Source organism: Coenobita brevimanus, chromosome 55, assembly GCF_032717465.1.
Source record: "Coenobita brevimanus isolate Jiangsu-jjx chromosome 55, ASM3271746v2, whole genome shotgun sequence".
NCBI lineage: Eukaryota > Metazoa > Arthropoda > Malacostraca > Decapoda > Coenobitidae > Coenobita > Coenobita brevimanus.
Window position 1 is genome coordinate 4,329,967 of NC_137008.1, and position 18,381 is coordinate 4,348,347.

At 40.3% G+C, this 18,381-nt stretch overlaps 1 protein-coding gene across 1 annotated transcript in view; it reads left to right on the forward strand.

Annotated features, from left to right (window-relative positions):
• Nucleotides 1-18,381, forward strand: part of LOC145401201 (fatty-acid amide hydrolase 2-A-like) — a 78,025-nt gene that overhangs the window by 24,497 nt on the left and 35,147 nt on the right. Inside the window, exon 4 of the mRNA XM_080273505.1 lies at nucleotides 3,341-3,563. Within this exon, the coding sequence (XP_080129631.1) occupies nucleotides 3,341-3,563 (223 nt within the window). The remainder of the gene's footprint in view (nucleotides 1-3,340; nucleotides 3,564-18,381) is intronic.

Below are 18,381 nucleotides of genomic sequence, written 5' to 3' on the forward strand. Positions count from 1 at the left end.
CTCCTGTCATTTAGCATACTTCATCCCATACTAGGGACTTGAGTCACTTACAGATCTAACAGTTTATTACAATATCATTAAGTATTAATTTTACCCCTACCGGTACCTGATGGTGGTTGGGACTTGAGCAACCCCTGCATCCATCATGAAGCAGCCCTAAGTTTCTTCATTGGTATTTTAAAAATTAATTACAGTATTCAGTAAATTACTTACCACAGTCACATTCATACAATTAACCATTTTAGTGATAGATATAAGGTAACAATAAAAACATTGCACATGAAACAGTTTACTTGAATTGCGGAGGGTGTCGGACAGGATATCATGATATGCCATATCCGGCCCGCTGGTTGGGTTTCTCTGTGTTAATGTTTCTTCTTAGCCACCTAAGTATAATTCATTTTTAATTATCCATTGGCGGAAAGTAAGTGTGTGTGTGTGTGTGTGTGTGTGTGTGTGTGTGTGTTTTAGTCTGTGTACAGAATAGCTCAAACAGTGTTAGTCTGCTTTATTCTAAATTTGGTGGGAGAGTTGAGGGTAAGCAAGTGATTTCACTGTAAGAATAACAGGTAAAAAAAAAAAAATGTCAGAGTTGCGTGGTAAGGTCAACTAAGTTTTGATCTGATTTAAACCAAAATAGAGGAACACTTGTAAGTCAGGCAAGGATGGAGTGACTTAGTTTTGAGAATATCTAGTCAATGATCAAGGTCACAGGGCATGGTTAAAGGTTCGATCCTATAATTCAAATAATACTGATTCGACCTGAATCCAACGTAATGGAATGTTTGAAGATCAGCCACAGAGGAGAGAATTCGATTTGACAACATCCTGTTAATGGTCAAGGTCACATAGCAAAATCAAAGTTTCGGCCCTTGGATTGATTTTTTTTTTTTGGGGGGGAGGGGGTTAATCGATTATTGTAGCTTTGAGAGATCCTCTTCATAAAAGGTTGCTGTTTTCAGTGTTAGTCTTTTCAGTACGATGATGCTTTTTTTGTTAAGCTTTCCACAACCGTTTAATAATTTCCATTTCGTCAGGAACGATTTGTACATACTTGCATGTCCCAGCCCTATGCACCCGATGATGGTTGTCCAAGCCATGGGATCTCTGGCAGCATCTCCGTTCAATCCCATAACTGTGATGGCATATTGTAGGACAGTGGTTTCCAGCCTGTGGGGCGCGCCCCCCACGAAGGGCTGCCTGGGGGGGGGGTGAAGGCTTGATAAAGAGGGTAACTATATTTGAAAACCATGAATTATGATGGAATTTAGTCATTTCTAAATATGGAGAAAATATTTAAGATATGAATAAGAAATCTAGTTATCTGAATATCTAAACAATTTCAAAGATTAAGAATCTATGATATTTACTGACATGTACCAACTATGCCAGTAAAATACAGTATTTGAGGAAGGGGGGCGCAAGGAAAGGTGTCATTCAGTGAGGGGGGGGGCGAGAATTAGAAAAGGTTGGAAACCACTGTTGTAGGATCCCATCCCAAGTATTTATAGGTCTAACTCTTGGTGCTCTACCGTCCATAGTCAAACATATAGATCTGTTCATTCAAATTTCAGTCTGCCTTTCCTCCACACGCTCAAACCACCTCGATCTCGAGTAGGAAGAGGACAACGAGCGTAGGAACGAACAACATCTTTATTTCAGACGTTTCAATATTTATAATGTCATCAGTAATCTAAAAAGAATAATATTAAACAGTAAGAATAAAGACTAAAACACATTTTACAAATAATGTGAAAGTAAAACACAGGCAATGCTACGCTGTTGCAACCCTCCATCTAACCAAGCACATATCCCTCCACCTCTCTGCACACCTAATCAAGCGCATAACGGCCCCCCCCCCCTTCTTCTTTATAACACAGACATGAAAACTTAAAATTTTCAGTAGTTTATCCATGATAATAATTAACTTATGAGCAGAGTTGATGAAATTATGACTCGTGCTTTTTTAATTTATGTAGCCATATTCTGTGATTTCATAATAGGTACAGTCATGAAGCTTCATGCAAAATTAGATATTCAAACAATCATTTATCATACACTGTACAATTTCTGCCTCCTTGGTGTAATAGTTGCAAAATTTTAACAGAAAAGTGCATTAAAATACTAAGTTTTTAGTATTTTTGGAATTTCTTAACATCATATAATTTCATGGTATTCTAAGTACCAAAAGGCACCAGGTGACATATTACAACATATTCATGGAGAGTTTGAAGCCTGTACCTGAATTAGTTTCTGAGTCCTAGTCCGGAAATGATTTTTTTTTTTTACTTTTTCATTAAAAAAAAAATACTTAAGTTACTGCATTCTACTTGTCAAAAGACACCAGTTCACTATAATACAAATAACTATGAGACATTTCATGGCTCTATAGTGAATACTTTCTGGGTTCTGGCCGGGAAATGAAATCTACACCTGGCCAGCTGCCCTGCCGCGCAACCCTACGAACAGACATCAGTTGATCCCAGTGATAAGAGTACCCTCCTCTGACTTTTGTCAGGTGAAGGGTTATAAAAAAAAAAAAAACTAAAATGCTTTTGATTAGGGGGGGTAGGGGACCCGTGCAAAAGTAAATTTAGGCAACATATAGAGGCACTGCAATCATACCATAGTTTAGAGATGGGTTATGGATCTCATTATACAGTGATTCAGACAATCTTATGTTACTATTTGATGTAAAAATAGTATTTTAAAATACTCTTTTCTAAGTATGATATCACAAGATTCACAATGGTCTCTTACTGCTGAGTGACGAGGGAACCTGAGTCGTCGGCCTGTCCTGCTCGACTGGTCCATATGCTCGTCTGTCCTAACTTTGAAAGCACGGATTGCACTAGCAATATACCCGGCCTGGCAACCTGGGCAAGTGAAACAATAGAAGTTGTACTCTTCCTACTGAAGTTGAGGTTCCCTACGAACACCCCACTACCTAAAGTCACCTCGATCTCTTCCAACACATCGGATCACCATTCCCCCAGTTTTCAGCCAATCTCTCAGCTGCTCCTTCTTAATTCTAGCATTTGCATCCCTCACTCAGGGAAACTATATTTCCATCTGGCCGTCCCTATCTTCGTATAAGCACGTCCTTCTCCTTTAGTGCACAAGTTTCACTGCCATAAACAATTAAGCCTGTCACAGTAACATATATATTTTTTCCTAACTGTTAAGGGAAAGTCTCATGATTATCAAGAGGTGCAGCAGTCCCCTAAATTTCCTTTATTGTCTTCTGACTCTGGGAGTACTGTAGGTTAGCCCCGGTATTGAAGTAGCTAACAGCAAAATCTTAGCAACTTGTATGCATGCACATTTTGGTATCTGACAGAGGAGTGCCGAGTCCGTAGTGCGTGCGTACATACTCCGCATACAGACCGTCAATGCCACACTCAACGCCCTTGTGGATGAACGTTTTGCCGCCGCTCTGGAGGAGGCCAGGGAGGTGGACCACCGGCTGGCCTCACTGACGGAGCAAGAGAGGGAGGCACTGGCCGACTCACACCCACTGCTTGGAGTTCCCTTTACATGCAAAGAAAACGTCAAACTAACTGGTAATATAAAGTACACTTTAAATATGTACACTTTACGAACTACTCGATATTTCAGTATCTAACGCTAGGCAGGTTAGCTAAGTAAAAACATTTTCTGGTCAACTAATCAAGAATAATCTCCAAATATCCCCTTTTCTAGTTTCTCTAAATGTACGATTTATCTTTTTCTTCAATAGTTTCTATAGCTAAAGCATGAAAGATGCTTCATAAAAAGTTAACATCAATCTTGTTTTGAAACCATATATACTGTTTTTCCTCTAAACTGGTCTAAAATTTCCATATCCATTTACAATCCTGAACTATAACAAGAGAGTAACATTATATAATGGTGGTGGGCATGAAAAATGCAATGCAACACACATTTTACGAAAAGAGAGAGTAGGTTGATTACATACGAGTCTGGAGGAAATAGCAGTCAGATAGATTATTTTCTAGTCAGGAGGGCTGATAAGAGGTTAGTGAGGGATGTTAAAGTTATAGGAAGCGAGGAGTGTGTACAGCAGCACAAATTATTGATGTGTGACATGATACTTAACTCGCTGCATCCCGGCAAATTTTCCCCCAGTGACCTCCCCCAATCCCGGCAGATTTTCGAAGTTTTTTTTTTTGGGCTAAAACCTCCTCTTTTTATGGGAAACATCGAACATTCAGAGAGAAAGTGCTCAGTTGAGTTTAGAAATACCAATACAGGTAACAGTACCCTTACCTTGGTACACTGTTCTCTCAGGCCAGGCTCCAGAGAAGACGTTTTCTTGGGAGGGATACCTATTCCAAACCACTCATTATATGAAAATATTTATTTATTTGGTACGAATTTATATGTAGTACAAGAGTATATTAGTTTTCACACAATAATACAGGCAATAAGCTTTGTTCACTCACCAAACACATCAACATATGGCATCTTCCTTTGCGATGTTACTGCCTCATCACTTCTGCTTGTTTCTTCCTCTGGCTTGTTTCTTTCTTTGTCCTCCACCTCGTGAATCACTTTCGCCTTGAATTTCGTCATTGGAGAGACCGTGGTGCGACATGTCTTTACTGGCCAGGTCACTGCTAGCAGGTAAGTTGCCGAGAAAATGGCGTGCAGGGGGGAGGGGGGGTCAGGTAGGGCCAGGCACTATCCCTGCATGGCGTAGGGCACAGGAAGGTCTCCCACATACAGGGGTGGATCCAGGAATTATCGGTGGGGGGTCTGAATCGCTGATTCAACCAAAGACTTGACACGACATACTGATATTTCAATGTTGAAATTGCCTCTTTATTCAGTGATGCATGGCCGGTGGGGGGGGATGCATCCCCCCATTCGCCCCCCCCCTGGATCGATCCCTGCTCACATATACCTACCAAAATCACCTGTGAAACTTGAAAAATGTGCAAATGACAGACCTCGCAATTGCAAAATGCATGGAGGGGTCATTCCACGAAGATGTCAACCTTTTGTGTCAGAAACAGAATTGTTTAAAGTATATAAATTATACACCATTTTAAAGCTTAATCTTTGAATTTTATGAATCTGAGGAGAAAAAGAGCCTAAACTGTCAACTAAGGGAGCTGCATAAAAAAATGTCATGTCACCAAAGAAAAATCGGTGCTGAATTTAGCAATTTTCATAACATCATTGACCAGAGTATGTTATTGTTTGGAATGCTGACATTGTGTTTTATTGAAAATGCGTTTATTTGAGTTGTGATTGACACTACGGTTGTTTACATATATGTTGTGATCAGAATGTAGCATGACCGTTAATTGGAAGTATTTCAGGAGTAACGTGTCTCACGTTTTTTCCCCATTTTTCCTATACACAGCTGAGAAACTGGAGAATACCAACATAACTTTATATTATAAATAGGCATCCCAAGGCCTTAATAATGTAACACTGGGATACTTTGAAACAAACCCTGGTAAGTCATATGGTCTGTCACACACGTTACATGCCCACTGTGGGGAACATTACCAGAAAATGATGTAACGTTTCTCACGCACATTGAACAAAAAATCAAAGTATCTGCACTGAAGTCCAGTGGTAAAACCTCTGTGTTTGTAATTTAGTATGTTACCTTTAAGTTTTTATTCTTTCCAGACAGTAAATTGATTTTGCCTGGTACCTGGTGAGCGTGCTTTACCATCATGTCGCCAATGACTCCAGCTGATTATTTGAATTCTGCTGGTATTCATTTTACATATGTATCATTGTGGACTGATGGGGCAGCAGCCCACTTCAAGAATAGGTATTCTATGGCAGCTCTAACCTTTTACAAAGACATCCACAACTCCATTGCTGAATGGAACTTTCAAGAAAGTTATCATGGCAAGGGCCCTCATGATGGGATTGGGGCTTTACTAAAATGGAATGTCTACAGGCGAGTTTTGCAAGGTCGCTATATAGTAAGGTCTGCTGTAGAATTTTATGAGGAGGCTGAACAAATAAAAGGTAAAAATGAACTAATGTATGTGTCTACTGAATATAAAATAACTGAGAAGTCAAAATATGTAGAGATCTGGAAAAACTGTAAGGCAGCAAAATCCATTCGGCAGTGCAGGTCAGTAAAACCTATTGGCCACTGTAAAGTAGCATTGACTTCAGGCCAATCACCTTTTAAACAGTGCTATCTTCAGGAGACTGGCTATGACACACAATCTGACTCCAGTACTAGCAGTCATAGGGAAAGTACACCATCTCTTGCAGAAATGTCAGAGTCATTCATGTCCCAGCCTGAGTCACAGAGCACTACTGATATTGAGGCAACACAAAAACCATCCCCAGGTAACTATGTACTACCGTAGTTCATTACACTACCAAGAAGTTGTCAAAACATTATGTTGCAGTGGTGGATCAGTTCCGGAGCCAGGCATGTTTGAAGTTAATTATTTAAGAAAGAGAAGCACTGACAGAATGGGTGCTAGCCAGTTTCAATTTCCTGACAACTCGGACAGAGACGAGATCTCAGAGGAAATAGTTGTGCAGGTATTGCCAACTCCTCATGTGTCAAGAATGACACACACATTCAAAGGAGTGAACTTTCCTTCCTCATTTAATTAGTCTAAGACAATGAATTTTCCATCTTCGATGAGCAAGTAGTTGATCTTTAATTTTTGTGTTGTTTATATCACTGTTGTGATATACAGGTAAGCTTATCATGTATTTTTCACATCTGTTACTGGCTGTAGGGTTACCTACATATTATAAGGTAATTTATGTTCATAATATTCAAAATTACATTGTTCTTTTCCGCTGCATCACCCCCAACCCTGCTTTACAAGAATCATGTTTCGGTTAATTTATCATGTGTTTCACATTAATACATGATTTACAGTGTTTTGTGATACTTACAAGTACTGCAACCTTCATAAAAGATGATTTTGTAATTATATGAGAAACAACAATCGCACAAGTAACGTTTCTCACTTTTCCTGTAAGGTGTCTCACGGTCACATTTTCCTTAACAGTACCAAAATTCTTAGGGGAAATAGAATCTGCTGGGTATAGTTATGATCCTCATGCATTGACATAATACTGATATAAAGCACTTCTTGATTGAACCAGTAAAATCACAGAGTTATTGAAAATACTCATGCAAAGTGAAAGTTGGGGTAGAATCGTGGTAACGTTTCTCACGACACTTTTAAAAAATTATATAAAATCAGAATAAAAACATGAATAATCTGATCATGGCATAATGTAGTGTGAGGTATTGGTAGTATACCTTGCAAACAGCATTTATTTATACTGCCTACATAAGAAAATAAAAGTGAGAGTAGATCAGTAACTTGTCTCTGAATGTAACGTTTCTCACGATGGAATGACCCTGGATACGATGTCAGGTGTCACCGTGACAAATCATTGCAATGTATCTATATGTCGTCGGGATGCCTCTGGTTAAAGAACGAGTGATGAGAAAGAGAACTTATGTACCTAAGAGGAAAATACGGAAGCTGGAAAACCAAACTGTAAGGGATGCTTTCTACAGACCTTTTTCCAGTGACGTCACAGAAATCACATGGTTTTGTTTATAACTCGCAGTAAAGGCTTTCCAGACAGGGGAGTCAGAGATGAAACTGTCAGATATGTGCAGAAAACTGAATCTACGCCACCAAGATCTGTACAGGAACAAGATAAATTGTTATGGCTAGAATCCTTACACCATATCTAGGAAGAACTTCACCAGTTTCAAGAACTAGGGACCGAAACCAGATCTCAGATATGGCGCTCTCTATCACTGTTTGGTAAACACCCCGTCAAAGTTCACCGGGGCATCTTTCAAGTTAAACAGACCTGTCATATCATATATGTACAATATAGGTAGCTGGAATTGACATACGGTACAGTCACGCGTACTAATTTCTGCTCAGGGGTTACCCCTTCCTTCCCCCCTCTACCCTGGACAGAGGGAAGGGGGGAATCGCGAACAAGTCTACCCCGCCTTCTGCCCCCAACTCCCCCACCCTCCACCTCCAGCTGCCAGTTACTGATTAGACGCAAATTTTCTCATGTCCTGTAAACATGACTAAACTGTCGTCGCACACGCTTTCAACGGCCAAGATTTGGACTATATTTTTAGAATAAATTATTTCCGTATTGAACTGCATTCTCAAATTGAAATTATTCACCATCATTGTAATCCAGTGTCGTCCACTGCACAATTCTGGGTTCCAGTGCTTACCTTTTCACTTCCCCCAGCTATCTCTCTCTCTCTCTCTCTGAATTTACTTTTCCCACTCACTCTTTCTTTTTAAATTTATATAACTTTCTCTTTGCTTCTCTCCCCCTCTCCCCCTTCTCTCTCGTTCTTTGTCTTAAGTCTTCCCCGCCTCTCACCCCTCCCCCTCCCCCCACCTTAGGCCTGATCAGCAGTCAGTTATACCGTCACCGCTCCTTCGTATATCGTGTGCAGGCAACATTTATCACACACACTTAGGTCAGATGTATGGAAAGCTAATTTTATATATATATATATATATATATATATATATATATATATATATATATATATATATAGATAATTGTATTTCTCATTATGTGCCAAGTTCAAATAGAGAACACCAGACCAATATTCGTAATTTTTATTAGAGTGACCGTTCCACTTCACATAGCTAGGTAGCTGGGCTTATAAACTGCACACACACACACACACACACACACACACACAACTTAAATTTTGCACTGACAGCGTGGCGACTACAAATATAGTCATTCTAACAACTGGATCTGCTGGCTCCAAACCTTCCCTGTCCCAGTCAAACTCCTCATTCAATAACCGGTTATTGAATATGTGTGATAAATGTTGCCTGCACACGATATATGAAGGAGCGGTGACGGTTTAACTGACTGCTAATCAGGCCTAAGGTGGAGGGGAGGGGAGGGGGGAGAGGCGGGGAAGACTTAAGACAAAGAACGAGAGAGAAGGGGGAGAGGGGGAAAGAAGCAAAGAGAAAGTTATATAAATTTAAAAAGAAAGAGTGAGTGGGAAAAATAAATTCAGAGAGAGAGAGAGAGAGAGAGAGAGAGAGAGAGAGAGAGAGAGAGAGAGAGAGAGAGAGAGAGAGACAGCTGGGGGAAGTGAAAAGGTAAGCACTGGAACCCAGAATTGTGCAGTGGACGACACTGGATTACAATGATGGTGAATATTTTCAATTTGAGAATGCAGTTCAATACGGAAATAATTTATTCTAAAAATATAGTCCAAATCTTGGTCGTTGAAAGCGTGTGCGACGACAGTTTAGTCATGTTTACAGGACATGAGAAAATTTGCGTCTAATCAGTAACTGGCAGCTGGAGGTGGAGGGTGGGGGAGTTGGGGGGCAGAAGGCTGGGTAGACTTGTTCGCGATTCCCCCCTTCCCTCTGTCCAGGGTAGAGGGGGGAAGGTAGGGGTAACCCCTGAGCAGAAATTAGTACGCGTGACTGTACATTTAAATCGTATTGGTAATCAACAAATTATTGACAAAGGGGTAAGGGGTGAGGGATTATATACACTGACTGGGAATCGAGTAGCTGATGAATGGAATAGGTTTCCCAGTGATGTACCCTAGTTGCTACCCCCTGTTTAGAAAGTTTCAAGCATAGGCTAAATAAGTGTATGACAGGTTTGGGTTGCATGCATAATTTGCCATTCTAGTAGTCACAATCCTGTGACAGCTGCCAAGCATAAGCCTGCATGGGCTGTTGTAGGCAGGGTACATTAGTTACATTCTTGTGGGAGCTGTCTAGCTCCTACTGCAATTATCCTCTCTTCTTAATCTTAATGTTAGGTCCTACGTTTGGTTAGGTTAGGTTGGTTGGGTTAGCATGGTTTGGTATTAAAAAAAAAAAAAAAGCAATTTCCGATAGGAATGAATATCAGATTCAGATTAATCACACTATAAAACATAAAAAAAAATAATAATAAGCTTAAAGGTGAGTTTGGTGACATTCTGGAAATCTGGAACCAAATTTACTTATCTTAGAAATTTCGGTAATTATATGCTTAGACGCATACACACAGCCTATATACTGTGTGTTTAAAAGTTTTACTTAAATGCATAATTGATACATATGCCAAAACTGTCATGTTACTGTTGAAGTTAACCTTTACAACTGAAACATAACATTGGAACAAATTTAAATTAAGGTTTCATGCTGATGAGTACCACAGTATAAAAGACTTCAACAATGTGGTTTAATAACTAGACATTTTACATTAACAAAAGATTCTTAGTAGCTACAAACCTGGTTAAAGATAAATAAAGGGGCTGTTAATTTCAGTACATTATTTATCCTCTCATTTGTAATTAAAGTATTTTTGTACTAAGTGAAAAATGTATATTTAATTGGAGCATGTATTGACAGTTTTGCTTTCTGTGAAGCAACATTAATTTCTAAATAAAATAGAAAGTTATACATAGTAGTACTAGTAGTAATGCCTCAATTGTAATTGAAACAGTGTTTAGCACACAGTCTCACAGTGGTATAAAACAGCTTTATACTGAAATGTTGAACAATGTTCTCTACCGCACTATTGTTAAAATGATCCACCATGACACAAACATCAGTTTCAAATGAATCACACTGAAAAACATTGAAAAAATTTAAATATGAGCTTTAACCTAACCTAATCTAACCTAACCTCTTTACGTAACCTAACCTAACTTTAAGTGAGACCTAACCTGTATTTTAATTGGTTTTATACATCTAACATTTTTGACCACCACTGCTATGTCCGATTTCGTTTGGGTGAAACTCTGGAATAATAACAAAACAAGGCCTGTGACATGGACCCTCCCTCTCTTTTCCCACGCACACACATGGCCAAGTGGGTCTTGTGCTCTGTGACATTAACATAATTAGGATATCCCATGATACCTGCAACTGCTAAGAATGGTAAATACTGTATGCCCGTATCTACTCATATATCATCGGCTAACCTGATATGAAATGCTTGCTACATTAGGCCGTCGGCTGCCAATTCTCCCTCTTCGTGGCAGCTATCCACTTCTGTTGCCTTTCCTCAATGGCTAGAAACCAAGAGAAGTGTACCCCACTTCCAGTTTTCTGCCTTATCTTATAGCCGAAGGCACAACAGTGGGATACCATTGTGGATTCTGCAATTCTCTCTAGACATCCAACAATTTGCTGTCCAATGTGGCGCCGTAAGCAAGTCACATGACTCGTGACGTCACGTGGAAACGATCTATAGCGAGATGAGGAGAGTCGTGGCTGAGCGTGGCTGAGCAGGAAGCCGTTGACAGAGGCGTTAATGACCAGTACAGAGCCCTCAAGAACAACCTCTTGAGAGTTACTGATGCAGTATGCGGTTGTACAAGAGGCCCCCTCCAAGACATAAAGTAACTAAGTGGTGCGATGAGGGTGTAGAAGCTGAAGTTAAAGAGAAAAGAAGGATTTTCCGGGAGTGGAAGAAGGGTGGTAAGAAAGAGGAATACTTGGCTACCAAGCACAGGGCTAGAAGAGAGGTATACAGGGCAAAGTCTGAGTCACAGAGACTTTTTCTTGATAACCTAATCGTGTGGAAAGGAAGACTACGATATTTAAGGTGGCAAATCAGATGAAGAGGGATAATCGGGTTATTATAGGTGAGCAGTGTGTGAAGAATGGTGAAGGAAGGGTAGTGGTGAACAGTGGGGATATTAAAGATGCATGGAGAGAGCATTATAGCCGGTTGTTGAATGAGGAGTTTGACTGGGACAGGGAAGGTTTGGAGCTAGCAGATCCAGCGTTTGGCTCTTGGGCTTTGATTGATGCTAGTAGGGTAAATTTATCCTCAGACCTCAAAAGTTTGACCTTTGACCTTTAGGGTACATTGGGTACGTTGGGTACACAGGTGTCTGATGACCTTGGCCTTTGACCTTGAGGGTACATTGAGTACACCTGTGCCTCAGACCTGACGACCTTGACCTTTGACCTTTAGGGTATGTTGGGTACACAGGTGCATGGCAGGTGATGAGACAGCAGGTGTAAGGGACCATAGAGGTCATTGACCTTTTTGTACCCAATGACCTTGACATGACCTTGAACCCACATCCGGAACGTATCCCCTCTCCCCCCCCATCCCCAGTTATAGCATCATGTTTGGTAATCCAGGATGAAAGAACGTGTTACTTCATGTTTGTACACGTAGCTCCCCCCCCCCAAGGTATTGTTGCACCCCCCCACCCCACCAAGGACATGTTATATCCTCTTTGTACACGTGACCTCGCCAAGGTATTGTTGCATCCCCCCCCCAGGTCACCAAGAACATGATATATCGTGTTTATACACGTGTCCCACCCCTTCCCAAGGTATTGTTGCATCACCCCCCTTCCCCAGTTATTGCACCATGTTTGGTAATCCCAGGTTGAAAACATGTTAAATCGTGTTTGTACACGTAGCTCCCTCCCTCCCCTCCCCAAGGTATTGTTGCATCACCCCTTCCCCCCTTCCCCAGTTATTGCATCATGTTTGGTAAATACAGCTTGAAACATGTTATTTTATTCCCCACTTGGTATATGTCACGGGGTTTTTATAATATCACGGTAATTTTAGAATATAAATGGTTAAATGTTATTTAAATTGATATTAATATTCAATAATATTGAAGAGCAGAGACAATGATTGTCTTGCTACATCAAGCAACGATTACTTTACGCTGACTTGCTAAGATTCTCAAGAACGAGAATTTATAAACTTTCTCAACAGTACACAGCAGAGACTAATTACTCACAATTGCTGAATTACTGTACTGTTAGCCTCTGGAGAAAGTTACATCACCCCTGACAATAAATAACTAATACTAATAATAATATCAGGTTCTTGCTGATGCATTAACTCCTGGCACAACGGATTTTAAGTTAATACAACAAGACTGGTCTAAGTCCCAGTTATGAAAGCAAACGTTTATGCCAGCTAGGAGCTATATGGAAAATAAGCTTAATTTGGATTAAATGAAACAAGATTTTACTTTACATTGAAGCTCAAGAAATAGAACTGTTAAATTTATTGATTACAAAAATAAATTTAACGTTACATTTCAAATCAATGAGACGCACTCACTCTCACAAAAGCTAAATACTTACGCCTAGGAAAAACACCTTAACTAAACTCTTAAAACTAGGAAATACACAAAGGAAATACCAGTCGATGAATACTATGTATCACCCGAGGGGTGGGGGGTAAGAGTACTGGGATTAACTGTACTAGTGGAGCTTGGGGTGCTAGCTGACCTCTCCACTTCTGAGCACAGAACCTTTCTCCGTCACAGCAAACACAAGACTGAATTCAAATAATGTATAGGCAGGACGCACAAGCTACCAGAAGAAGGCGTGGCTAACGGTTTAGGCAAGCAGAGGCGAACGATAAAGAAACAATAGTATCGCTCAGTAGCGCACTTAGTGACGTGCATTAAATCGGTCACTTTTGAAAGTGACGAATGTTTTGAAAAGTATACTCCGAAATGGAGAGAGAAACGGTTAACTGAGCGATACACAGTGAGTTTTCCACTAACAGTTCGTGGCTTCTCACAAAACGGAAATGTCGCGAATTGATTCGTGACAGTATAACAGAGGTTCGGTTTGTAAAGAGAGAGAGAGAGAGAGAGAGAGAGAGAGAGAGAGAGAGAGATGGTGTTAACCCCCGGGTGTTTAACTCAGAACATGTTTATCTCTATCGGTAAAAAAAAAAAAAAAAAAAAAAATCAGGTGTGGTCCTCGTAACATATTTGTTCCATTTCAAAATGTCATGTGTGGTTTTATTTAACGGGTTATGTGTGGAGTTTTGTAAACACTCCAACCAACCAACCAGCCAGCCAGCCAGCCTGTCACCTTAATTGTGGAGAGAGAGAGAGAGGGAGAGAGAGAGAGAGAGAGAGACCACTCCCCTCCCTGTAACGGTTTCCTTACTCTGGCTGCCCCGCGCCGCCCGAATGTTTTACCCGACCAGCCCCGTCCGCCCCGTGCCACCCAACCTACCTCACTCGTGGTAACAGATAGGCCAGACACCTTATCTGTGGAGAGAGAGAGAAAGAGAGAGAGAGAGCACACAGACGGGTTATGTAACACTAGATGCAAGCGTCCCGCCACCCTCCCACACACACACAGAAAGATACCCCTCCCAGGACCCTTTTTTCCACCCATCTTTATTCTCCCTCCCTCCCCTTTCTACACAAAGCCCCAAGAGGTAATTGTAACCCCACCCGCGCCCACAAAAAAGCACACAAAGGAAAGAAAACCCCATTGGATTTTGTAGTTAGTGTATTATTTAAACCTCTATCCCAAGACAGTAAGGCTATGGCTAACAAAATACTTCTGTAATATTTGAGGAAATACCTGTAAAACTCAGGGATGTAAAGTAAAACAATGTCATAAGTAAATTTGTAAGAAAGATATGTATTCACGTTACAACCTAAGGGTAGGATGGTTGTATCAGTTATCTATAGACTTATCCAGGTGTTTCTCACTGACATGCTTATAATTGAGCGAATCGTACTCAGGCCAGCCGCCAGGGCCAATTGTTGGAGGTATCACTTGCCCTTGACTTACTCGTAGGTATGCCAGCGTCACAGACTGATGTTTCACCCGATTCATTCCGTTCACACAAGTATATACTGTATACATCTCACCAGTGTAAAGATTTTTTTTCCCGTGAGTGTACACACACACACACACACACACACACACACACACACACACATATATATATATATATATATATATATATGTATATATATATATATATATATATATATATATATATATATATATATATATATATATATATATATTAAATAACAGAACGGAGGAAGGAAAAACAAATGGGAAAAAAAAAAATCCATACACCAGATTACTGGTGTCCTCTATTCATAAAATATCTGTAACAGTTAGACTTGAACAGTTGTGGGTTGAAATTTGGAGGAAAACAACTCTGGGGAAGCGAGTTCCAGAGAGATGCAGTTCGGGGAATGAAAGAATTCTGATAGGAAGAAGTTCTGCAATATGGTTGAGTGACATTCCAGTCATGAGCGCTACAAGATGCCCGTGTAGCACGAGGGAAGGCATGGAGAGGTGGCACCATGGACGCAACTTCGTCTGAGCATTTGCCAAAAAAATATCTGTAAAATAATGCAAGGGAGGCAACATTCCTTCTTACTTGCAGGGGAGGTAGTTTATTTGTAATGGCAGGGTTGTTAATGATTCTAACAGCTTTATTCTGAATTTTGTCTAGTTGTCTTAATGCAACCTCTTCACAACCATTCCACAAGGGTGAGCAATATTCAAGCTGAGAGCGCACATGACTTATAAATTATAGCTAACTGCTCATCGGCGAAGAAGTTACGGACTCTGTACAATAATCCAAGTTTCTTTGAGGCGGTTTTAGCAAGTGATCTGACATGAGAGGTCCAGCTGAGGGCACTGTTAAGTGAGACACCAAGAATTTCAATACTTTTGGAGATGGGAATATTAGTAGCACTGAAGGTAATGTACGAATCTGGCAATATCTGTCTATTAGTAAACTGTATATATTTAGTTTTACTAGCATTAAAAGAGACAAGGTTGTTTTGTCCCCATTCACTGATTGTAGCTAGATCTTGATTTATGGAGATGGCTGTACTGAGTTGAGAGGTAGAGATATTAGACTTTGTAAATGGATGTCTGAGTGTGAATGAACTATGTAGTGTTGAGTCATCTGCATATGAGTGAACGGGATTGTGAGTGACAGATAAGAGAACATTAATACGAACCAGAAATAGGGTTGGCGCCAGAGCTGATCCCTGCGGCACGCCGGCGTTAATTGAGTGGAAATTCGAATATACATCATCTACTTTTACTCTTATTTTCCTGTCACTAAGATAAGAAGAAATCAAAGGAACAAAAGACGTTAGTCCATAGCAAGGGAGTTTGGACAGCAGGGAACGGCGCCATACTCTGTCGAAAGCTTTAGAGATATCAAGAGCTGCTGCATGAGTGTCTCCAAAAAGATCAATTGATTGATGGATGGTATGAGTCAAGAGATTGAGTATGTCAATGGTGGATCTTTCGTGGCGAAAACCGTATTGTCTATCACTAATTAAGTTGTTGGATTCAAGATGTTTAACAATATGCTTATTAATTAAAGTTTCAAATACCTTACCAAGAGAAGATGTGACAGCTATTGGTCTGTAATTGGAGGGGTCATATATATATATATATATATATATATATATATATATATATATATATATATATATATATATATGTGTGTGTGTGTGTGTGTGTGTGTGTGTGTGTGTGTGTGTGTGTGTGTCATCCAGTCCAATGCCTCCCCATGAGAAGCGTAGAACCCCTGGGGTAGGCAATTTGGTCTTGACATTTCAGGTGAGAGTGACCAGCCTCTCTCATCCCTGCGTGGCAGTATGTGGGCAATAACACCCAACCACCCTATATATATATATATATATATATATATATATATATATATATATATATATATATATATATATATATATATATATAAAATTAAATGTGTGTGTGTGTGTGTGTGTGTGTGTGTGTGTGTGTGTGTGTGTGTGTGTAGATATACAGTGGAGGAGAGCAAATACTTGGGACAAATACTAAAACCAACAAAGGGCCCGAAAACGAAATTAAAATAAAAATGTTTCAGGCAGTGGAAAAACCGCTGCCCTACGTGTGTTAAGACAGAAGGGCCTACTTTGAAGGGGTTAGTGTCCTAGCTCAACAGGTGCTATTATTCATTTATTTATTTATTTTTTGAGCTTAAGGTGGGATACTTTCTAAACAGACCTCGTGTGTATATATATATATATATATATATATATATATATATATATATATATATATATATATATATATATATATATATATATATATATATATATATATACAGAGACTTTTACTTGATAACCTAAATCATGGGGAAAGGTAAAATATGATATTTAGGGTGGCAGGTCAGGTGAAGAGGGATAATCGTGATATTATAGGTGAGCAGTGTGTGAAGAATGATGAAGGAAGGGTAGTGGTGAATAATGAGGATATTAAAGATCCATGGAGAGAGCATTATAACCGGTTGTTGAATGAGGAGTTTGGCTGGGACAGAGAAGGTTTGGAGCCAGCAGATCCAGTGTCTGGCCTTTGGTCTTTGATTGATGCTGCTACTGTGAGTGAGTCAATAGGCAGGATGAAGGTGGGGAAGGCAGCTGGTGTGTCTAGGTTGACTGCCGAAATGTTTAAGGCCTTAGGCGATGTAGGGGTGAAGTTAGTCACTGACCTGATAAATAGGATTATTTATGAGTGTGTTGTCCCAGATGATTGGCTGAAGAGTGTAATTGTAAATGTATATAAGGGGAAGGGTGATGCCCTGGAAAGAGGAAATTTTAGAAGTATAAAGCTTTTAGATCAGATAATGAAGGTAACGGAGAGAGTTTTAGAAGGTATGATTAGAGAAAGAGTGAATATTGATGAAATTCAGTTTGGGTTTATGCCAGGTAGAGGGACCACTGATGCCATATTCATTGTTCAACAGCTTCAGGAAAAATATATTGGTAGGAGAAGGGATCTTTGTTTGTGTTGATTTGGAAAAGGCCTTTGAGAGAGTCCCTAGAGAGGTGGTGAAGTGGGCAATGAGAAAGCTTGGCTTGGAGGAGTGGCTGCTTAGGGTGGTTATGGCTATGTCTGTGGGTGCTCACACCCAGATAAGAGTGAATGGAGATTTGAGTGATGGGTTTTCCGTGAATGTTGGTGTACATCAGGGGTCGGTTTTGAGTCCCATGTTGTTTATCATGGTACTTGAAGCCCTTTCATGTGACTTTAGAAACGGACTCCTGTGGGAGTTGTATGCTGATGATTTGGTGTTGACTGCAGAGAACGAAAGGGAGGCGGAGGAAAGGTTTAGGAAGTGGAGAGATTGTATGGGACACAAGGGCTTAAGGGTAAATGCAGATAAAATAAAAGTGATGATATCTAGGGCTGGTGGCGGTACTGTCAAAGATGAAGGACAGTGGCCATGTGCAGTTTGCCACAAGGGCGTGGGAAGTAATTCCATCTTTTGCGGTGTTTGTGATAAATGGGTGCGTAAGAGATGTAGTGGTATCAGAGGTAGACTGCGAGATAATGCTGATTTTATGTGTACGGCGTGTTGGGGAGAGCAGGTGGAGATTGTCAGACGTAAAAGAATTGAACTGGCTGGTGAATCTCTTGAGTGTGTGGAGGAGTTTTGTTATTTGGGAGACATGTTGTGTGCTGGAGGTGGGGCTGGAGCTAGCTCTGTGGCTAGGGTGAGAAATGGTTGGAAGAAGTTCAGGGAGTTGTTGCCTCTCCTGACATTGAGAGGACTCTCCCTACGTGCTAAGGGGTCT